This window comes from Poecile atricapillus, chromosome W (genome assembly GCF_030490865.1).
Source record: "Poecile atricapillus isolate bPoeAtr1 chromosome W, bPoeAtr1.hap1, whole genome shotgun sequence".
Classification (NCBI taxonomy): domain Eukaryota; kingdom Metazoa; phylum Chordata; class Aves; order Passeriformes; family Paridae; genus Poecile; species Poecile atricapillus.
Window position 1 is genome coordinate 46,988,777 of NC_081288.1, and position 24,018 is coordinate 47,012,794.

At 37.8% G+C, this 24,018-nt stretch overlaps 1 protein-coding gene across 1 annotated transcript in view; it reads left to right on the forward strand.

Annotated features, from left to right (window-relative positions):
- The window catches only part of LOC131592270 (protein NEL), a 138,176-nt gene that overhangs the window by 45,328 nt on the left and 68,830 nt on the right, over positions 1-24,018 (forward strand). Inside the window, exons 10-12 of the mRNA XM_058863675.1 lie at positions 8,380-8,471; positions 11,234-11,336; positions 14,307-14,435. Coding sequence (XP_058719658.1) covers positions 8,380-8,471; positions 11,234-11,336; positions 14,307-14,435 — 324 coding nt within the window. The remainder of the gene's footprint in view (positions 1-8,379; positions 8,472-11,233; positions 11,337-14,306; positions 14,436-24,018) is intronic.

Sequence of the window (24,018 nt, forward strand, 5' to 3'; positions counted from 1 at the left end):
ACATGGGAGGAATACAGAGATGCTGCTTGCCACTGCAGGGAGAAAGTTGCTGCAACTGAAGTTCAGCTGGAGTTGAATACAGCTCCATACAGATAAGCAGACTTAATTGCACAGTGTGTGAAGTCTGTCTAATGTCTGGAAAGGTCCTTCTAAGGACAATAGGAGTATTAATATATATGATTCCTTTTTTTAAATTATCAGTGACTGTAAAGCTTTCTTTCACTAATGTAGTTCCCAAAGGAAAAAAGGAATAGTTACATTAATAGTTGTTATGAACTCCAGTTTACCGGTTTTCCGTGATGGATCAGCATATCAATAGATACATTTGGGAGAAATTACCTGTGACATTGCAGAATCTCTGAACATCTGCTCCAGCTGCTTTTAAATTTTTAATTATTTCAAATCCTGAACTGACTTTAGGCATGAAGTATTGTATTGTTTGGGAATGTACAATGGATAATAGTAATTTCTAGCCTTGAGTAACAGCATGTTAGATGTACATAGGTTTCTTTTAAAAGTTGTCTTTTGAAAATTTCCAAAATTATTGGTAATAGCTGATTTTTTTTTTTTTAATGTTAGTTTTTGGTTAAATATTATTAGATAATGAACATTGGGAGTGAGTATATAAAATAATTAGAAAGCCAGTTCATGTAGCCAATTTTAATCAAGATTTCCAAAAATGTGTTTACACTGCTGTCTGTGTTAAAAACCTTTTGCTGAACTAATGCGAAGGACTTAGCTTAATGTTAAATACAGTTATCTGGAGTGTTTGTGATTATGCCAACTAATCCTGTCATTCTGGCTGAAGGGAGGGATGGAAGGATTGGCAGATTCCTTATGTGGGAACAGAAGTGTATGGAAGAAGAGTTGGGAGCATGAAACCCTGTCAGTTGCTGTACAGAGCTAGATGCAGGTCCTTTGAAAGAAGTGAGATCTAACAACAGCAATGGATGTGGTGCTCCACTCCTGGGAATGTCTGAGCACATTAGACTGACCTGCGCCAAGAAGGCAAACGTGAGTATTGCTGAAACAGCCAACTTAACCGGGGGCTGCTGTTCACAGGAGAAGGGAAAGCACATGGATCTGAGAGGAAAGTAGATACGGTGAGATGGATGCCAGGTCACAAGAGTCTGTGCCTTCACTAGGGAGGTGTGTGCAGTGAAGTCACAGTGCAGAATTTCTAGCTAAAACATCTGTGGAAACTGTTCTGGATCAAGGAGATTCTGATTGAGAGTGGAAGCATCTGTAGGGTCCCTGATAGTTGCTTAAATATGACTTTAGTCTGTGAGTACTTGATATGGCAAGCTGTTGGTAAGAAACCTCCAAACTGTTGGAGGTAGCAGTGAATTTCTGGAACAAGCTGTGTGGAACCTTTGACTTGGGAGCGTGGAAACTAAACATCACTTCCAAGTTTTTTCTACCCTAATAAATGCCTGAATATATGGTGGTGGAGCTTGTATTTGCATAGGATGTTTTTTAATGCTGTCAAATGAAACGGTCTTAATCTGGGAAAATTCTGCTGCTCAGAGGCACTTGCCTTTTACTGAACATGTTCATGTGATCTGTGTCTACAAAGATGCAGAAAGCCACAGTCTCAGCAGTCATGTGCAAAAAAATGTGTCTTTTAAAATTATGCATAATTTGTGCCCTCTCTTTTTCTTTATGGAAAATCTGGGCAAAATATCCTAATGAATAAAATGTATTTATTTCCCTTCTGTTGCCCATTTGAAGTCCCTGGGGAGCAGAGTAGCAGTAACACCCTGTAAGCACAGCAGCAGCAGTAGGTGTGTATCTTCCTATCCATGTCATGTCCATGGATGGTTTCAACTTATGGCAATGGAGAACACAAGCCTCTTTTTATGTAGTAAATTAATGCTGCATGGTGATATCTGTTTAGCTCTCACAGATTTCAAAATACTGACTCAAAAGTGTGCAAGTCTTTAGCAGTTTTTCATTAATTTCATAAATTCTTAATACTCATTCTGAATCAGTTAATTTAATTTCATCTTGCATGTGAATGCCTGTGACTTGAAGCATTCTGATGGGTGTATGGGTGAGTTTAAGCATGTCTTGAAGCATAAGGTGCTCTAGGGAGGTGTTCAGTTTTCCAGCTCTGCTATTTTTCTCTTAACAAAGTTTTCAGAAAAATATCTTTTACAACTTGCCCAGCAGTCCAGCTGAGAAAAGATGGAACAAAGTACAAATTTCCCTGTCAGCATTTGATAAAATATCTATTTGCACCTTCACTAAATATAGCTATGTCACTGGTGTTGCAGATAGCTGACATAAGGAATCTATCAGATAATGTCTAATCCCATCTTTATGGGGATTAAGCAGACCTGTAATATTTGCATTGGAGGTCTCTTGGTCTGTCAGACTGTTATCCTATTTCTAAACCTTTAATATAACTTTAATACAATTGTAATTTAATTAATATTAACCTCAATTGCTTTTCTTCTCTTGACACCCTCTAAGGCTTTTGTCTAAGGTGTTTGATTTTATAGTTTGATGTTTTGCTGTGAAAATTATTTGACTATTGGATTGTCCACACAGTGAATTTTTCATAAAATGGGTGGGCATTTTGTTCACATTAGGCAAGCCCAAGCTTTTAAAATACTATGTTTGTAGGCCAAAATATTTCAGTTCTCTTTAACAAGCAGAAAGAATATGGTCCATTGCACTAAAGCAAAAATTTTGCATGTCATTCAGTAGAACTGTTTTGGCTGCTCTGTTTAACCAAGCCGAAGTTGCATTGTGAATAGCAGTAATGCCCTTTTTAGGGGAAGCTGGCATCAAACACATTGTCCAGTCTGGATCTTTGCTTACCAAGAGATACCTCGATTTGTGCAATTAGTGTGCCTTGTCTTTGACTGGCTGTAGGCTCTTTCCCAGACTCCCCTGTCTGACAGCCTGCTTAAAAGTTTTACTCATCTGTTAGGTCTATTTGTCTCAGCTGAATGGCTGTCAATAGAGTTTTTAGTCATGTTTTCACTGCTTTTTCAGTGCTCAGATTACCTCTTTAGTCTTTAAGGATGACTCAAGGAGCCTGTATTCCAGGATTCAGATGAATTCTATAGAACACTTCTCAACACCACCACATAGGTTAGATGAATTATGCAATTTCCTGGTAGCAGTTGATGGAAATATAAGAAACACAAGAGGTAGGGGAAGGAATTTAGGATTTCAGATTGACTTCTTGCCAGTGTGACTAAACAGCCTGTTAGTGTTGTTGGAGGTGTTTCACACTATACTCTTAAGTTATTCTAAGACTAGTGTAGAAAAATGACTTTGTGTTTTAAATGTAATAGAAACATTTAGCTTTTCCAGCTAATGAGAAGTAAGACACAAATAGTAATTGATTCCTTGTCATGATAAAATTTCAAATGCATTTTTCTTTTTTTTTTTTTAGCTGAGGAAGCAGAAGCAGATATATGCAGCTTTTCAGCAGTGATTGACTGGAAAAAATTGCAATATATTTTTCAGCTTGAAATTTGGAATAATTTTGAATTGTTGAGGGAGATGGCATGAAATGAAGTAAGTCTGCAGCCTCACTGACTGCAGTAACAGAGGAGTCTGAGCTTTCCAGAAAATGAGCAAAGGAGAAATAATGTTCAAATCCCTGCAAAGATAAATGAGAAAGGGGTGAGAGCCATGCCTAGTAATGACGTGGCTGTCAAAAGAAAGAAATTCAGGGAAGGTGATGATTATCTCTGTGTGTACTTCTAAGGATAAAGCCACACTGTGGTTTTGCACTATATATGCTTGCAAAGTAGGATTAATGGGATTTACACAATGCCTAGGCCTTAATCTCTGAACAGTAGAAAATGTAATCAAAGAGATTCCAAAGAGGAGGTTGGAAAACTAAATGAATGAGACAGGTTTGAGGTTTTTTTTGTGTGAGATAATTTTGGGTGAGTTTCCTCCCTGCCAACTGACCAACATAAGTGAACAAATAATGAGGCAACGTAGGCTTAATTACCAGTTTTTGGGTTGTCCACTCATAATTACTGACAAATATCACAAAACTGCAAATTCCATCTCATTGTGCAGCCATGAATACAAGAAATTAAAGTGGTTAGAGGAGTTGACAAATGTGCTAAACTTTCTGCTTTTGCTTGGTGATAAGTCTGAATCCAAACTAGCTGAGATACCACAGGGAAGTGTACATGCAAGTGTACATTCCTCAGGGGAAGGCATGTGCAATCTAGACAGTGAAGGTGATAAATGCAGAAATGAGAAAATGTACTACTTGGCGTCCTGAGAACTCAGTGAATGGAAGGCAGGAGTTCACTGAGTCATGGATTTTGCATCGACAGTTATAATAATACAAAAGGAAAGTATCATTGGAGGCCAATGGGAAGAAGACTGAATTGTGGAAGAGAAGGGATAGTTTAACAAACTGTTGATAATTCATTGAACAAACTCAACAGCAAGTGGGCTCCTGAAAGATTACTTCTGCTAGAGGAACATGGAGAAGATTCCATGACATCACAATGTGTTAAATAATACTCAAGGGTAGTTGTATTATTAATACAGCTATGTAAATATAAGCAGGCCTTGCTAATAATTTTTTTTCACAGATGCTTACCAATGTAATATTTGATCACTTTATGCATACAAATACATCAAGAGTAGTCAAACTTGTAAGTGGCTTTGTAGGCTTCCCATTTCATCTTCTTAGAAACCTGTGTTCTGAACAATATATATTATTTTAGATACTGGGGGAATGTGGAATTTTGATGGGAAGAGGAAGTGGTTGATGTAATTCAGCTGTAGATGAAATCCTACATAGGCAATAACTATCAAGATCTGGAACAGCTAATCATCGGGTAATGTCTTGACTGTGAATTGAATGAAAGGATTTAAGAAGATGAAGGATGATACACTTCCCCAGAGAGATACCAATCACAAACTAATCAAAATATCCTGGGAAGCATCTAGCCAAGCAGAAATTAAATCTTCACTGGACTTTTCCAATTACACACTACTAGTCCAGATGTTCATGTTGCTGAAACATTTTTATTTCTGAAGGAAATTAAAGACAGGAATCACCAGCATCATGGGATGTTTACTGGCTGTGACAGTTGCTGTCAGGAGGCAGGAGGAACATTCTGTTCCACACTGCCTGGGATCTGGGTGCCAATGTCTTAGGATGAAAGGCGTGCAGAAAAAAGTTAGTAGATTCGTCTTTCTAGAAATCTTTCCAAGTGTGCTTAATATTCACCTAACCAGACAAAGTTTTTAGAAGCCTCCAGGTAGCCTGGTGCAGATCTGCCCTTTACTGTTTGTCAGGATGCCTCCTCAGTGGGCAGTGGAAGGGGAGTGGGCTGGCAAGAGAGTGGGAAAAAGAGGCATTTGTGGCAGCATTGGGAGAAGAAAAGACAGTGTGCACTGGCAAACTTACAACATTGCTGAACCCACCAGTGTCTGTCATGGTAAGTAAACACGGAGCCAGTGCTACTGGTGTGGATGAAGTGCCTGTGTGTTTTTTGGCATGGTTGAGAAGAAAAAACCAAGTGGTAGTACTCCAAATTAGAGCTTCAGTGCATCCTTTGGAAGGAGATGCCCAAATATGACAGGATCCTTCATGTATTAGAGAACACTAGTAGGAAAGTATTACTGTTTGATGATTTTAAGAAGAAATATCCCTTTTGAATGTTGTCAGTGAGAGCAGCAGTCCATTAAAAGACATGCTTAAGCTTGTGCTTAGATTATTCAGTTTAACAGGTTTTCAATTCAGTTTCAATTAATTCTTTTTGATTGGGCAGTTATTTGTTGGATTTTCTCTCTTTTCTCATAGTTTGATCATTCTATATAGACAGGTCCCTGACACCTGGAGGCATTATAACCTTGCTGACAAGGCTACAGCAAAATGCTTGGATTGTCTATTTAGGGGAGCTCTATGGATGAGAGAATTTTCTTAGCTGCATGATGGCCAAGTGTTGTGGTTGTGGAGGTGGGCATGTGAACTGTGCTTGAAATTTCTGGCACCCACACAGGCTTTAAACATACACTCTGCTGCCATGTTCTAACCTTTGAGGAACAATCTTTGGGTGTGTGAAGATACATGGGAAAGGGTCAAGGGCCATCTGGGCAGAGCCATCTCTCATAGACCCAGAATTTCTAAGTTTTTCTTGTTTCCAAGACTTTATGGAGAAGAGCTGATTTTCTTGTTGAAAGCAAGTATTTGTGATAGTGTCACTGATTAGAATGGTTTCATATGCAAAGACTTCCAAAGTCTGTTGGTGAAATTAAAAACTGGCTTTGTGATTTCACACTAGATTGGTGTGTTCTTTTGATGCTGCTTCTGTGTATGTTATTTTCTATGTTTCTTTGAAGAATCAATTTTGTTGCCATTAGTAAGGAGACTGGATTCAGTGGACATATTTTCTTCTAAGATAGAATGACAGCGATTTTGATGTCTTTTGCCATTTCTGTGAACAGTCATAGTCTGCCTGTTGGGAACATGAGGATGTGTTAACAGTTCATTGCCATTGTGTGATCCTCAGGCATTGCTATACTGTATTTTTTCCTGTCACGTGTAGTTCTTAGAAACTTGAAATATATGGGGCAAGGGAAGGGCTGAATATTTGAATATTTCAGTTTTGTGTCATGGCCTGTAATGCACAGGAGGTGATATATATGACTGGATGATTGACTTGTCTTGCCTAGATCCAAGATCTGCTAGTCCCTGGTAAAGAAGTACATAGAATTATTTCATGTACTTCCTTCTAGAAGGGTTTGTTTTGGGGAGAGGAAAGAGACACAGTTGAGCTTTTATGACTCTTTGTGAGTCACACACTCTGGGTGTAGTGGGATGACCCTGGCTGAACTCCAGGCACCCCCCAAAGCTGCTCTCTCACTCCCCTCCACAGCTGTACAGGGAAGAGAAAATGTAACAAAGGGATATGTGAGTTGAGATAAGGACTGGGAGAGCACTTTGGATGCTTGTATCACACAAGATAGTTTATATTTTATAACATAATGGTAACTAATATTTCTGAATTTCAAAAACCCCATTTTTGTTGCTATACCCATTACTTATTTTTCATCATCAGTTCCAAGACTTTTTACATGCTGACCAAGTAATAAGAAGGAGCTACAAGTTAAAAATGAAAAGTAAAGTAGAAATGAAAATAAAAGGAATAATTCATATAGGTCATTCAAACTAAAAAATAAATAAAATGAAAAGTCTTGTACTTTTAGATATTTTTATATTGTCTACAAATTACAGTCTATTTAAACAGAATAGATAAATCTCTCTGTGAAAGGATAACTGATTTGCATCTCTAAATCAATGATTAGAAAATTAGACCTCTAACATGTAATCTGGAACTTGAAAGTTGTAACCTACTCTTGTTATTTCATGATTATGCTTACTTGATGAGCCTTGACTGTGTCCTAAGCAACAGAGACAGACATCTGATTTTCTGTACCTAGCAGTTATGTTACTCAGCCTTTATACTTTGCATAATGTAATTGCAGTAATGGAACCATTAAATTAAAAAAAAAAAAGGCAGGACAATTTGCTGTGAAGACATTTTATGTAAGTCTTAAACACTGAATAGGAGCTTTAGTGAGCAATCCAGTACGAGCTGTGTCAGCATGCTGTTGTAAAACCTGGTGCTGCCAGGGGGTAGGAATGGCACCAAGGCCATGGTACGACAAACACCGATCCTAGTGACATCCGTCTGTCATTTGATCATTGGAGACTCAATCCTGTTTTTGTTGGGGGTTAAAAAATATACAGTCATGAAAAGTCAGTTACTTAAATGTCAGTACAATAAAATTCATATACTTGAATATGTTGCAGCAGTAATGATAAAGAACTGGGATAATCAAGATTAAACAAATCCATAATGTTTAAATAACCGTGTGAGGTGACAAAACATCAAAAGGCTGTGATAACAAATAAACATGTGGCTTCAGTGATCACCCTTCATCATGCAACATTCCTCTTCAAGAAACTAATTATGTATTAATGCCACTGGTGGTGCTCTCACAGCTCCATTTTCCTGTGCACCCCTGAAGTGTGATGCAGGCAGTCACCTTTCTTGGTGTAACTCTTCTACACTCTTCTGCCATCTCAGTAGTTATCTGTACCTCATATTGCTTCAACGTGCTTCACCTTTCTACTTGCGTGTGCTTTTTTGGGTACTTTGTGGGTTTTTTTCTCCTCTAATTTATTTTCTTATGATATCCAAGAGTCCCGTAGATGGGTTTAGAATATTCTTGCAGTATTCTCTATACTGAATCAGTATTTTAATTTTGAAATGGTGTTCTCTTTAAGAAAACATATCAATTCTATAAGCAGTGTGCCAACACATTTATACAAAATCACTGTGTTTTGTTGTTTTGTTTTGTTTTTTCCCTCTGAAGCGGTGTGTGTATTTGAAGGCAGAACCTACTTTGAAGGACAAAGAGAAACTGTATATTCAAGCTCAGGGGACTGTGTTCTGTTTGAGTGCAAGGTAAGAATACTCTTGATGGAATAAAAATTCTTGCATGTTAGAAATATCAAAGTCATGCTGAAAGAAACTTTTGAAATACAGACAGATGTTCCTTAGGAAGTGACAGAAAATGCATCTAATAGGTCCCGTTTTTATTTTGTCTGAGTTCCACATCAAATTTTTGCAAATAAATTTACTTTGCATAGCTGCAAGCTTTGATGATACAGCTTGACAATCAAGCAGCATTCTTTCTTCCCTAGGTGTCATCCCCACCATCAGTAATGAAACAGCAGCAGATTACCTTATGTTTCCATCTGCAGTGTTATTGTTCAAAATTATGTGTTCAGGTGTAAGAGATACACGAATGTGATGGGGACATAGTTTGGAATTCTGGATCATTCTTAGAGGAAAAAGAAGGAAAAAAGCTGGTACACTGGTATCTGGTATTTCTAGGGGTACAAATGGGGTAGGATTGGGGTTTTTATTTGTAAACAGAACATACCTGATGCTGAGTCAGTCTTGCCCTGCTGCATGAATAGAGCTGCTCTTCAGGACACAAATACACTTTAAGGGCAAAATATATCCCAGGGACAGCTGTGGGTTAAGAATTACACAAACTGATGCAGAGAGTTGTGTGGTGTCTCTTCAGGGGAGGGATGGGGGAAAAAAACCTGTCTGGTTAGAGCTGCAGGCTGTGGGCTGGAGTTCAAAACCTGAACACACTTTTCTAGGGCAGAGAAAAATATGAGCAACTCCTCTCGCCATGCAGCTGTCCATCAGACCTGTTTCTGGAAATCCCAGATATTTTCATACAGTTGTTAAAAAGTGTATCTTACAAAGAAGAACTGGAACTCTTGTCTAACTGCTGTTGTTTTTAATCTTTATGAGCCTAATCCCTGCAGTAGGGGCTTTGAAACCCTTTTGAGAATGGAAAGGAGAAGCTTATCAGAAATAATTTTTGATTCAGCTGTAGGGGCTTTTTAGGGCTATGAGCTTTTATTTTCAACATGGCACCCAGGACATGAATTCCACGAGTAGTCAATGGATATAATTAACAAGGATCAAAAGTTACGTGATGCTGCCTTGTGTTCCTTGCTGCTGGCAATTGTGATACTGTTAAAAAAAAAAGTCTCTGTTGGCTGGGCTAGTCTGTGTTTTGTTGATTTGACTTGTTTTCTGGTAGGCTGCCTCACTGTCTTGGTAGAAATAGTAAGCAGCAGCTTTGGCTGACTGAAGTGTTGCTTTTTCAAGGACTGAAATACACGGTTTCTTCTGAACAGCCTCGTGAATGATAATTCAGAGCATGAAATCCATATACTGTCAACTTTGTTGGTCAGTTAGGAATTCATAGATGGGCATTATTTTTATTATTATTACCAGAGTTCTCATAAAAGGATATAATTAATGACTTCAAGTCAAGAGGAATTAATAGGAATGGCACAGGTACTGGTTTCATGCTTGAAGGCTTGCAATGATGTTATCAAGGCAATGTGTGGAATTTTTTCATTTTGTATGGATATAATTAAAAGTGCCATGCTTTGTTTTATTGTCTGCTGCAGTTGTGCATGCTATAGGCATGCACTTCTCTGAATATTATAAATAAGTGAATGAAAAATTATCTTCCAAATTAGAATTTATAAAAGATTAAAGTGAAATTTTGGTGATAAAAGATTAAAGTGAATTTAAAGTGACTACCCTAATTGATGTTATTTCTATCAAAGGTTAATTTAGCTTATGGGATTGTTTGGTTTTGTTTGTTCTGGTGTTCAGCACATCTCTGTCTGATTTGCTTTATTGTATTATAAGATTAAATCTGGTTCCTCTCTCAAGATTGTTTAAGGTAAACTTTGAGCAGTAATTTTGATATTGGCTGTTGTGTACACGTTCATCTTTATATTTCATGCTTAAAGAGGATTTAAAATTAAATGCAAGATGAATAATAATAGTAGTACACACATACATGCAATGGTATATGCATTGTTTTAGTCACTTTTCTTGCATGCAGAATTGCAAGGGTCCTGAGTTCATTGAGGTCTTATTTGAACCACATTGCTTATTTTATGGCAGATGCCTCTGAGGGACATGCTGCTGTTTGCCTTGTTTTCTTTCTGTGCCCTATCATGACTAGAGCACTGCAAGATAGATTATTTATGGCCTAGGAAGCCTAAAGGTGCTGTACCCATGGTAGCCAGGTTCTAAGGCAAGCATTTTGTGCGCCTTAACGTGACCTGCACTGAGTGCTGAAGATACTTAGATATCATCTCATAGTATTGTACCCTTCCTGATGCCTGATCCAAACTTAGCTGAGAAACCCTCTCTTTCCTCACAGGGACTCAGTGCCAGTTGCTTTCAATGTTACTGCCACAGCAGTGAGACCAGAGATGGTCGTTTTATTTTACTTTCTGTATATATAACAAGCTTCTTTAGGGTATTCATTATGGGGACCCTTGACTCTGGAATCTGCTGCCTTAGTTTTTGAGAAATAATTGTAACACTTTCAGGCATAATGCTAAGAGAAACTTCTAAGGCAAATTACTTGACAGCTAGGATAAGAGAAGAATGAGAACTTTTGCCATACTTCTGCTTGCTTAAAAAGGTTTGGGTATAGGAGAGTTCCTGATGCTTCTATTGTGCTCTGTTGTCCTCTCAAATGGTTTTTGAGGCTACCTGGATTTTGGCCTACGCATGGGTTTTTTGTACATTATAATGCTGAAACTCCACTAAAGTTAAAGCTTGCTTTATTTCCTATCTCACTGTATTAATCAATTACCTCAATTTAACAGGACCACAAAATGCAGAGAATTCCAAAAGACAGCTGTACAGCTTTGAACTGCCCAGAATCTCAACAGATCCCCTTATCTCACAGTTGCTGCAAAGTCTGTAAAGGTAAGGTAATAGCAGGATATATGTATAAGCTCAGTGTAATCTTTCATTCTTATAGATTACAAATAGACTTTTTTTTTTCTGATAATTTTGAATATGACAGTCCTATGCACAATCATCACTGTAGATCTTTGGAAGCTGAATAAGTAACAACTGCACTGTGACATCTGAAAATTGTTTGTAAAATGTTTAGTAATGTAAATTCTGTAAAACAATATTTTGTGTTTTATTCCAGCCAAAAATGGGTGGAAAGTCTAAGAAATTATATATATATATATATATATATATATATATATATATAGTGATTTTTCTGCCCTGCACTCTCTCCAGTGTCCAGATTAAATAGACTGGAGAAATATTAATGTTTGCCAGCATCTTTCTGGGATGCTTTGAGAAATCTCTTTCAGAGAACTGTTTGTACTGTGCAGTTGTTCAAGTACTTGGGTAACTTGTTCACCTTTCTGGAGTTGAACATAGTATTTTTGTATGCTGTGCACCTTTGCATGTTGCACCCAGTCTGATCCTTGCCAAAGGAGAGAGATGTAGGAAGTGCTCTGGGTCCTTGGCCCACCCTTTTGATCTGGACTAACTGGTACCTTCAAAGTTATTAACATTTGCATCTTCAAGCAGCTACATCTGTTTCTTCTACAGCTAAATAAGATAAATTAATACTTGGCATAAAGGAATGTGTTGATATTTGGCATGAAGGAATGTGTTAGGCTCTTGGACTGATTTTAGGTAGACATCAGCAATGATTGCAGCTATGGCTATTTCTGTGCTGCTCAGCACAAACATGAAGGATATGATTAATGGCATCAAGCAGAGCGATAAGAAAGTAGAAGAACTTAAAACAGGTCTTCAAGTCTGTCACAGCCCAAAAGGATTTTTTAATGATAATTTTCTATAAAATCTTTACTAGCTTAGAGAAAAGGATTCTATGTTTCTCATGCCTGTTATACCTAGAAGATTTTAATATATGTCAGTTGATTGCTTTCTGAATATTTTCAATTTTCCCTGAACTATGCTAGCTTGGCTTCTCATGAGGTGAGGAGCTTATTCTTTAAACAAGAAGCTGCTGTAGGCTATTATCCAGCAGCATGTGTTTTGTTTACTAATACAGCTGCTGTATGAGTGTTGCAATCTTAACAATAATAATCAGTATGAAAACCCTCGTGCCTTCTGGATGACATGTATTTTAGTTGTTAATGTCAAAATCTGATGCAATCCAATACAGGCCAGTTAATCCAGGAATAAACCTCTTGCTTTTCTATGAACTCAGGATTCAATGAGGAGGGCAGCAAAAAGGCAAAAAGTAGATGTTGCCATGGCCAGAGGTTGCTCTTGATGCACATGGTTCTGCTGTCATCAAGGAGTGTTGAAGACCCTCTAGCACAGTTAAAGTGTAGAAAGTTTTGCTCCATAATGTCCTGTGTTAGATGTCATCACTGTGGTAGCTGTGGTGAATGGTAATATCTAAGTAACATTACCTAAGAATATCTTCAGGTAAGAGAAACGACCCACAGCAGGAGGAAGAAAAACATTAGTCTGTCATATCACAACAGGTCTGTGATGTTTCTATCATAACCGTGTCACTGGGTCTCAGTACTAAAACATTTTGTCTTTATGGAATATTGTGCTTCCTTGTCTTTTGCTTCATTCCTGTTGCTTCATACTATTCCTGAGCTGTCTAGGTGCAAAATACTTTGACCTGACTTCCAAGCATCTCTGCTGCCACTGTCCTGCTCGGGGTCCTTGTTTAACTAAGCTTCTGTGAGGTTAGGGTTAGAAGCTCTTGCATGGCAAAATATGAAGCGGAAACCAGGTGGAATGATGAAATTAATAATTTTTACTGCTAAAAAATACTTTTTTGCTATTTTGCAAAAGCCTTGTGTTGCAGCCTGATGCCAGCTTGCATTCTGGAGCTGTTGCTGTTACACCAGTCCTGGCTCCCTGAGCCTGGCCCATGTCCCCAAGGTCTCCTGTGGTTTTGAGAGAAGAAAGTAATTATTGGAAAGCACTACTGCTGCTTGATCAATTAATACTTCAGTGAAAGAAGGAAACTTGAAATGAACAGAATTAATGAGAAAACGGGGAAGGAGACAAGCTCCACACCTTTACATACAGATCTGGGAACTGTGGAAGCTTCGTCAGTTGCTAGAACCAGCCAATGTTGTTCAACAATGTCAAATCATTACATTTCATGAGAGCAAACAGAAAAAAAATTAAATAGAAACCCACAGAGTTGAAAGGTTCAATCTAAATTTTCCAGCCTGGAAAAGAACTTCATTACCTTAAAAATTTATAATTAGGGTGCAAAATGGCCACACTCAGGAAAAATGGAAAAGAAAAAATTAGGAAATTTGGATGCTAACAGGTGAGATTTAAAAATAAAATTCTCTGTAACGGAAAGAATGATGCAATAAGGGAAGAGTATTCAGTTAGTGGAGGAAGGGATGAGATAAGGGGAGAGTAAAGGAAAACAAGTTAATGTTAATCAAAGACTTTTGGTTAAATATAGAAGGATTTTATAAATACACCTGGGAACAAAAAGTGCTAAAAGTAATATCACTAGTAAATGAGATGCTGAATGTCTAAGCTGTTAAGCTCTTTTATAAATGTACAAACAAACAAAAAAGAAAATGACAAGAACTATATAATTAAGACATGTCCTGTAAAAGTAATTAACAATGACAAGGAGACAGTAAGGGGATTTAAGCAAGCCTCCTATCCAGCTGCTTCAGATCAGTGCTATAACCTGTAATTGAATTGAAGACCCAAAGACAGTCTGTTCTGGTGGCCTTTACTACTCCTCTCATCCATTTCATGCTTGGTACAATTTATTTTTCTGTATCTCACAGACAATAGAAAGGTATTCTTTGACCTAACTGAGAAAAAGATAGGACTGTCTTTGACAGGTATGTTTTGTAATCCCTGGATTCTTTTTAACCCTCAATCATGCTTGTTTCTGTACAGGCCATGACTTTTGCACTGAAGGACATAACTGTATGGAGCATTCTGTCTGCCGAAACCTAGAGGACAGAGCAGTCTGTAGCTGCCGGGATGGCTTCCGAGCCCTTCGAGAGGACAATGCCTACTGTGAAGGTGATGCCTTGTGCACAGGCTTAGCACTTCTGTATAAATTGTTTATTACGTATATCACCTGTGGGATGAGTGAGTTCATTGTATTGAATGTCTATCCGTTTATGAATCAGTACAATGTGCAGCATGTTGATCAACTAAAATAATAACTCCAATTAAGTTCTTTAAAAGAAAATTTTAAAAAAATCTGATCAGTATGGAGGTGACCAGTTAATATGGCTGAGGTCTTGAATTAGAAGCAGGCTTGCATAGGAAAATTTGCCTTTTTTTTCCTGATATTCAGATACTTAGGCAATCTAAATTCAACCATTTGAAAAATATATTAGTGTAACATCTAGTTTCTCTTTTCACTGCTGCATGTTCCTATTCTCTCTCTCCAGGAAGTAGGAAATGCTACAGACTAGATTTTAGTATTGTTAATCACACTGAGTAAAGATTCATTATTTGAGTTGCTCTATTGGTACGACAAGATACTTAATCAGAAGAGAATCATCTGTACAATCTAGCATCACCAGGTGAAAGGAACTAGCTCCAGCAGTGAAAGCCACTGCAGTCTCAGTGTTTGTGCTAACTGTTGCTCTGCCTCATGAAAACCCTGATTCTGTCAACACAAGACACGAGTTTGCTGTCAGGCCATTCTTACCATAAAGCTTAAGTGTTGGCAGCAGGATGGGCTTTGACTAATAAGCAGTTCTGTTCAGATTACATTGAAAGCCAAGCATCTGGGAGTAGATGTAGTTTAAGGTACTCTGCAGTCCCACCTAATACCTGCATTATTCCCTGGTGACACAATAAATGGGATAAATTGAGGCCTTTTAAGATTGTTCCTTTGGCTGAACTCTGCCAAAGTTAATGCCTGCAGCTTGCTTGAGTTAGTAGCTGCATTAGCATTGGTGGGAATGCTCATCTGTAGACTTGCCTTTGAGAATTTGTGGCTGTTTTCAGGAAAGGAGCATATAATTAATTCAGCTTTATATACATCTCTACTTAATTTTTATGGTAAGCCCTCTGATGTAAGCTGATTTTGAGAAGAACTAAAAATCTTACAGAAGCAAATCCCCTGCCCTTCATCATGTTCCAGGAGGTATCTGACATCAGGACCTGCTGTGAAACTTGTAGCATCAACCACTTTTTATCCCACAGTCCCTGGAGACTGCTGTGGCTTAGGATGTGGATCTGTGTTTCTGGGAACTCATCAGCCATTCCCTATCTGAGGGAGTCACTGGAGAAATGGAGTTATCATTAATTTAGGGGCTTTAAGAGTTTGTTGTTTTTGGTTTTTTTTTTTCTGCAGCTCTATTGTCACTCTGCCAAATGAAAGCAAATAAAAAAATTACACCTTCTTAGTGATCTCCATGTCTCTCACATTAGAGTCTGTTGCTTTATGTGTAATTTTTCAGGCATGCCATAAGCAAAAAAAGGAAAAGCTTTATTATCAGCATTGTGGGGGAAATGTTTAATGAGGACACAGTAGATTATCATATGTGAAGCCAATGCATTCCTATTATAAGAGGATTTACCAGTTCGTGCAGTACCTGATTTCAATATGACAATTTTTGGAGCAGATTTCTTGGCCCAATTGTTTCTGTATGGGCAAATTACATTGGTTCTGGGTGGTAATTATGAATCTGCTTAACTTTTTTCAGAGAACATGCATAAGTGAATAAAAGATTGGGACATGTTATTTACATAAAAATATTAATTTTGCTTATTACATTTGAAGACTTTGAATTGTTACTTGGTGTTCCTGATACAGGAACATTTGCTCATGTTGAAGGTCATGGGAGCAAGTTACACCAGGAAGATGTGCCCACATGAGCAAAGCTCAGGAGATTGGGTCATTTCCCAAGAGATTCTCCCTGCCAGAGGTGAAGCTGCCTCAACAGGCAAACCAGCCTGGCTTTGCTGCTGGTGCCATGGTGTAGCTGCAGTGCTGGCACCACGTTTGAGCACAGGTCCAGACCTGGTCCTGGCTGTCCATCCCTGACTGAGTGTGAGGGTCATGTGCTGGAAGGATGGGAAGTAAGGCTACAGATTAAAACATTAAGATTGTTTTTGTGGAAGGGACAGGGGACTAAAATACCCATGTTTCTTTGGAGTTTACTTTTATTACTTTATCCCTTTTCCAGTTCAAATGTCTCTTTGAGCAGAGGTTTTTATTTCTGGAAAGAAACTCTTCCTTTATATACTAAACTAACAGCAAAGGGCACAATAGCAATTGCGTAACACCAAGTCTTTTCAGAGTCCTGTGCCTCATCTTGAAAGGCTGGAATGGTCCCAACCTCCCTTTCTCAGTGGATGCCCTTTCTTCACTCCGCTATTATTCTGTCTTTAATTGCAAGCAATGCCAGGCATAGAAATGTTAACACAAAGCCTTTCAGAGAAGGCTTTTTGTAATGGCTAGAGACATAGATATGAGAGCTGTTTGTGTGTTTGCAATGCACAAACTTCAGATATACTGCAAAATTGGATGTCATTGGCTCTGTGTTAGAGCCAAGTTTCACTAAACACAATCCTGATTTGTACTCTAGCACTATCAAAATTGAAAGAATAAACAGAAGTAATGATGCTCCCATTTGCAGAACTTCTCCTTAAGGAGAAGAACAAAAATAAAATCACTTAAATTTGGTTTCAGTGTGGGTCTGGAAAAGCTGCATAAATTTTACCTGAATGATGGAAGAGTTTGGCTTCTGTCCTAGAATGCACCGCTGTTTTTCCAAAGCTATGTGATGTCTCTAGATACTTTTATGGTGGCTAACTTCCTGCTATATTATAATAATATTTGTTAATATTTACATCACATTTAGCTTTCCCTCAGAGTACTGTGTAAAGCAATACTTAGAGAACTGGTATTTCTTAATTTACATGCTATACATGGAAGCCTTCCATGGAACATATTCCAAATACTTTTAAATCTGTTTTCTGCCTCAGGCTATTATGCAGATTGAGATACTTTGTGGGCAGGTTGTGTATGGATTATGCTGTGCTGCCCAAGTGGTGTAGGTGCTTTTAATACAGCATCCTACCTAACATCAACAGCTTACTAAAACAGGTGTTCTGGTGATGTGGAATTAGTTTTTCCCAAGGCCACATCTGCAGTACTCTCAAATTGAAGATTACCCTCTGGAATATATTTCAAAGAGTGTTCAATACCCAGTGCTTTTATGATGGTGGAGTTATGCTGAAAAGGCTTTTCAGGATAAAGGTTGTGACTCTTGGCTACTGAGGTAATCTGATGCATCTAGAGGAGCATATTTTAACTATCTCTGTGCAAAATCTGATTCCAGTTCAGAAGTACTGCCAAGGATTGCTGATTAAATAGACAGCAGAGGAAGCTTAAGAAAAAAAGACAGGAGAATACAGTAATTTTTGTGGAGATCAAAAAAGAACATGACCTGAGAAAACTGTTATTTACTTCTTTATCAAGAGGATTTTGCCTGGTGCAGAGACTATTCTACATCACATATCTATCTTGGCTGTGATAATTTCTTTTGTAAATTTCTTTGTAGCAGCCTATGTGGTGCTGTGGTTTAGGTTTATGATGTTATTCTCAGTAGTGAAAACAGGAGGACAGTGTGGCTGTTTCTCAGAGATTGATTGGACATCAGTCTGCTGGAAAGTGTTTTGAGTTCTTTTTTTTCCCTATCTCCCTTCACTTATTAAATGGTCTTTATATCAACTCATGAGTGTTTTTTCTCACTTTTTCTCTTTTCATTAATCCCTCCATCCCATTGAAGGGTTGAGCAAGAAAGTAGTTGCTGGGTGCTAAATTGCTGACCAGGTTCAGCCCTCTACACATCACAAATTTATGTTATGGGTGTGTGTGTAGTAATGTTTGTTTTTTGATATTTGGAAATTTAGTTGTGCTATTTACACAGTATACAACATAGTTAACTTAGAACAATTTTTTTTGTGAAACAATTTTCCATTTATATTCTAATTCATTCTTTTTCCTCAGTAACTCTTCTAGTTTCTCTGCTGTTGTCATGTTTGTCCCAGTTTCAAGTGTAGCACATGAAATTAGACCAAAGACTGAATGACTTTGTCTGGATTTGAGAATTACATCAGCTTCACTGATGATTGTCCCTCGAGGGGAGAAGGTTTTCAGTTGAGAAATCTGCTTTTGAATAAGCTGGCTTGATTTGGAATCATTGTCAGTGGAGGGGGAAGTAAGCAGTCTTAGACAAAAAATTGCCAGAGATTTCTGAAGCATGTCAGAAATGACACTTGGTTACATCTTATCCGGTGTCCTTTAGCTCACAGTTGTGTTATTATTCTGTTTGGAAAGATTTACTAATTTATCCCTGTGTATGCTTAAAAATACTAATGCATTATTTAACCCTCTTCCCCAACAATATCATTATTGCGCTTTTTCACATACCTAATTAGTACAATCTGTTGTTAATCTTCTTGTTAATCTTGCTGGTTTGAACTACTGGATTACAAATTAAGTACATTTTTAAAATTAATCTGACTTCCATGGATTGTAATGAGGAGAAGAAATCCTATAAAGGATAAATAGTGATAATCAAATTGCAGTGGGATACGTGTTAAATTGTACTGGCCAAGTACAGTTATCAACAACATATTTTTTTCTTAAGCGTAATATTGAGAGAGTGTAAGTAAGAGACTTCCATAATGGAAATAAACCTCAGAATATTAGAATATATTCTATTAAGCCCTCTGGGTTTTTAATAGACAGTACTGGGCTATTTGCTAGCTTTGCTGTCCTCATGGCATGCACCATTTTTTTTTGTGTAAGAGTCCTACTTAAAAGCTGTACAGTACTGTCAGCTTTGTGAACCTGGGAAGGCTACTCACACATCCCTCTTCAAAGAAAAAGTATTTTTTGGAAGTGAAAAGTGTCAATAGTATCACATATAGCTAAGAAATAAAGATTTCCATCTCCATCAGCTGGCAGTGTTTGAGTCAGTATATAGTTATTTGGAGCTGGATTGGGAAACCAATAAAAGAGGAAGAAAAATTTTCACTCCAGGAGGGCAGAATGTTATTTCCAAATTTCTATTAAAAACTAATTAAATTGTATTAATAGGAAAAGAAAATATTAAATAGTATTAATATATTATCAATTATTAATTTTTTATCATCAAAAGCACTAAGTGACATCTTATTTCCATTGTTATGCTAGTAAGAAATCTTAATATGAAGAATTAGAAAAGCAGTTTTAATGTGTGTGTTGGAGTAGGACCAATCCTCCTTGTCTGGCATAGCTTTAATTGAAGAAAATAATGAAGTTTATTTCTAACTTAAAGTGCACAAACAGTATCCCTGACATCAGTTCATAAATTGTAGTTCACCCTGAGATACAGATTTTGCCACTACTTTTAGCAGTGGCATAGTTTGTATGTGTACAAATTGTAGAATGAGATTCAGTGTTACTTGATGTTATTTACTGCAGCATTTGTTATGTTCAGAATGATTCTATCATCCAGCCATAGCCAGAACTGAAAATGATGTTACTACAATTAAGAAAAAACAAACAGCTGAAACTAATCATATAAAGGGAGCTTCTTGAAAACGCTTTTAAACTTTTCTACTAGTATCTGGTAAGGAGAGGTTTTATTGCACAGAGAGCAGCCCTTTTCCACTAGCAATAAAAACATAGGATGTAATTTGTCTTCAGATAAGAAACTGAGGTGAAAGTTTCTGTATAAATTAAGTAGACCTGCAGGTGAAAGAGAAAAGAAAATAAAGGCCTAGTTTTGTTCTTATTTTACTTTTGGTCCAGTTTTCACTGTTAGCTGGGAGGTGACTACTGAAAAGTGTGACACGTCTTAACAATGCATAAGGGCTGGACTCCCAAGAATTGTAACAAAGAAATGCCTTGCATTAAGGCAAACTGAATTTAAAATAAATATTCTTTCATGAGGAGTGCAAAGCAATAGCAGCCACAGTGTTTGTGTCTGTTATGGTACTCATAACCATTTGGCACAGTTTGAGAGACACTTGAGTTGTGATATCAGCACTTTTCTGTGAAAGAGGCAGTAATCTACCAGGTAGCTCACAGGAATATGCTGCATGGTTTAGACCCAAATACAGTCTAACCCACACATGGAGCTTTACCACTGCTTACAGGTCCTGTCTTTACTGTCTTCCAATAGGGAGTTTTAAAATACACCGGTGCAATACAATCTGTGCTGTGTCTTCTTGAGAAGAACCCAAGAGATATTTGTAATCACTGTATAAACATATTAATGCTCCTTATTACCCTTTTAAAATAGGGGAAAACAAAAACATGATGAGCGGCAAGTATTTGAAATTCTTGACATTAACAGCTCAAAATTATGAGAAGTTGTCATACTTAGATAAGAAAGGAAAAATACTATTTTACAATTCAGATTTAAAGACCTATTTCTAACTTAGTGCAGTGCTGAAGAGGGCTGGATCATGAGCTGGAGTGCCAGTAAGTTGTTCTGATTTTCAGAATTGACTAATTAGTCATATACAACATCCTTTTTATTCTCAGTATGCAACTGTATCAGATTAGTTATTTAGAGCCTAAGGAACGGCCCCCTGGGATGCTTTCATGTCTGACAAATAACTGTGTATAATTACTTGTTTTGTCACGTATACACAACTATATGAATTAATTATAAGATATTAAAGAGTAAGAAGAAGCAGTTTGCCAAGTAAAATATTCCATGATGGCAGACAGTATTTGTTTTAAAAATTGTCCTGTGATATGTATTTTTAAATCTACATCATGTGTGTGGAGTCCAGTGATGTTTTCACAAGACCGAGATAAAGACTTCAATTTCTTCCAAGACTCTCACATTCACAAGTAGCTGTTGAACAATATCTCCTCCTGCATGTTTTAACAAGGACAGTTTTATCTCAACAGTCTGTCTTCTTTTCCAAAAACTGGGGCAAGTTGAAATAAAAACAACTCTTTGTACTGTTAAAAATGATATTTCTGAAATGCTGTAATGTTGAATTTTGTCCTTGCAAAGCTATATAGAACTTTCGTGAAGGAATGTAGACCTTGAATGCTTGGCTTTTATTTCAAGTATTTTTTGTCCTGATGACCTCTTCACAGGCTACAAGATGGACAGAGAAATCATGAACTTAAGCAAAGATCAGAGATTTCAAATAGAATGAAGGGAAAAGCACCAAGATGTGTCCAATATGTGTTATCTGTGCAGTTTAGTTATGGGCTAGTAAAGAGCACACCCTGTGTGAAGAACCAACAGTTCAAATTTATTTTTAGTCTAATTAATGCTTTATCAGTCTAGTCAAATTATAAAAACATCTTTATTTACAAGAGTGTTAGCTGACAGTGATAATCCAACTCACCCAGTTTCTCTACAGGTCTATGAATAATTCAGTAAAAATCAATATACACTGCCCAATTCTTCTTACCCTCCCTATGTGTTGCTATATGACTTGCTAGTGACCAAGTTCTTTTTTGGGACCAGCATCGTGGGGATAATGGAAAGTTATTTTACTCTTTTCTTCTTGGTCTTTGTGTATGCTTGAGGTAATTTTTGTATGCTTTAATTCAGTATGAGGGGTATGTTCTTATAGTTGATTCACAGGGCTAGATTAATTGTGACTCCTTAGATTGTAGTGCTTTTCTCTTTGGGGGAGGAGAGACACACAGGTCTAGAAAGACAGACGAAAATAAAAATAATAAAACTCCCCAAGAGCAAAAAACAATTCTGGACATGGATTGTATACATGTTACCTCTTGATAATTTTGCTGTTGGAGCCAGGTTTTTTACTGGCTGTTGGTAGCACCAAAGGCACAGGCTATAAAGAGAAGAAAAAGTTGAAAATTATTTATAGAGGGTAAGAGTGATAACAACTATGGTGGTGCTGTCAGCTGGAATAAATAATGTGGGGCACTGTGAAAAAATACACAATTTTGACTGAAGTTGATGGTTATATCCTTTGTGGAATATGTCAGCTGGAGAAACTGCTGCAGTGGATTTGATAGAACAAAACAAACAAAAGTGCAGTGATTGTTTTGTGACTGACTGGAGGTAGCAGCAGTAGTTAAACCATAGGCTTGACAGGTGATGGAGAGTCTAGAAATAGTAGTTGGAGGAGGAGGAGCAAGGGCTGTGCCAGGGCCCCAAGATATTTTGTCATCTTAGACAGCAAGTGAGAAAGGGTTTACACAGACAGAGATGCATAGAAGATGATGTTATGGAAACCAAAACACACAAGATATTGAAACCAGGCTGTAGGTGAAAATGAAGGGAAGCTGAAGAGAGTAGGAGCTTGGAAACACAGTCAAGGAAGTGTGAGCAACCCTACTGGGAATGTTTTTATTAGAGCAACGAGCCAGGAAGTTTTAGCATACTAAACATTTGAGCAGCTGGGAAGGTAGTGTTTTGTGGTGGAAATAAAAAAGCCCAATACTTTTACAGATGGGTAAGCTGGTGGGATCTTGCTTCAAAGTTATGCTCTGTTCTTTTTCTTTTAAGGAGTAAGAGCTGATGAGTGAAGGGATGGGTTGAGTACAGGAGGACTGAGCAACATCTGAAGGCAGGACTAAGCTTGGGTAGAAAGTGGTTGCAGGAGGAAAACAGCAGAGAAGCTTGATGACAGAGGTAGAAAGTGAAAAAGTAGGACTTGTTGGTGGAGGGATGACAAGAGAAAGTAAATGGGCAGAACTTCTTTTCCTTTGTGATCCTGTTCCAGATGCAGAACAGGTTATGTTTGTTCTAAAGGTTTTAAATCCTCATTTACCTTTTTAATGGTATTGATTACTGTGATTGGTCACTGTTCATTTTCATAATCCCTTAATTGTTGCATCTGCCGATTTTGTGATGCCCTTTTTCTAGGTCAGGGCCCAGAGAAGAGTCTCAATCTTTCCCTGCTTCTCTTTCTGTATGAGTCAGGTTGCTAGTGATAAAGCTAAGGGCCTGAAAGGCCTATGTTGTGCTCATTGTTACTGGTATCCATCCTTGGGATTCTCAGTGGAGAGGCTCAGGATTCACAGGAATAGAGGGTGGTGATGCCCTTGCTCTTACCAGTGCAGCCCTCAGAATCAGGATGGAAGTGTGCTGACGAAGTTGTGCGAGAGGTGAAAAAACATTAGCCTCTTGAGCAGGTAAATGTGGTGCTTGATATTTATAGGCTGTGGAGACATATTTTATTAACATAAAACCCATGGGAGTTTTATTTGTTTTATTCTAAATTGTAGGTCTAACCTACTCTGCTCTTCTATTCAGGGTAATTTTTAATGTGTTTATGAAACAGGTGTTTTTATAAACAAAGCTTTTTGTGTTCCTGTTCCCTTTCTTCCTGGGTAGTTAATGTTATTTGTTGCAAAAAATCCTGCAAGAGTTCCAGCACTTCCCATACAACTCGATAGTGTCTAACACCAGTGATCTGCCTGGCTACCACATACCTCTCTAAGTGTGACCAGGGAGATCTCTGGTGGTGGACACTATCCATAAAGGATCCTCAATTCTGGGAGTAGCCTCTTCTCCTAACAGCTGATAATTACTGACTTAGTAGCAGACTCATTTGTTCTGGCAGGCTTTTGTGGTGGATAAGGGCAGTGATGCATAGGGAGGCCTAAGGAGAGGCTTTGTTAGTGTGAGGCTTTGGTCAT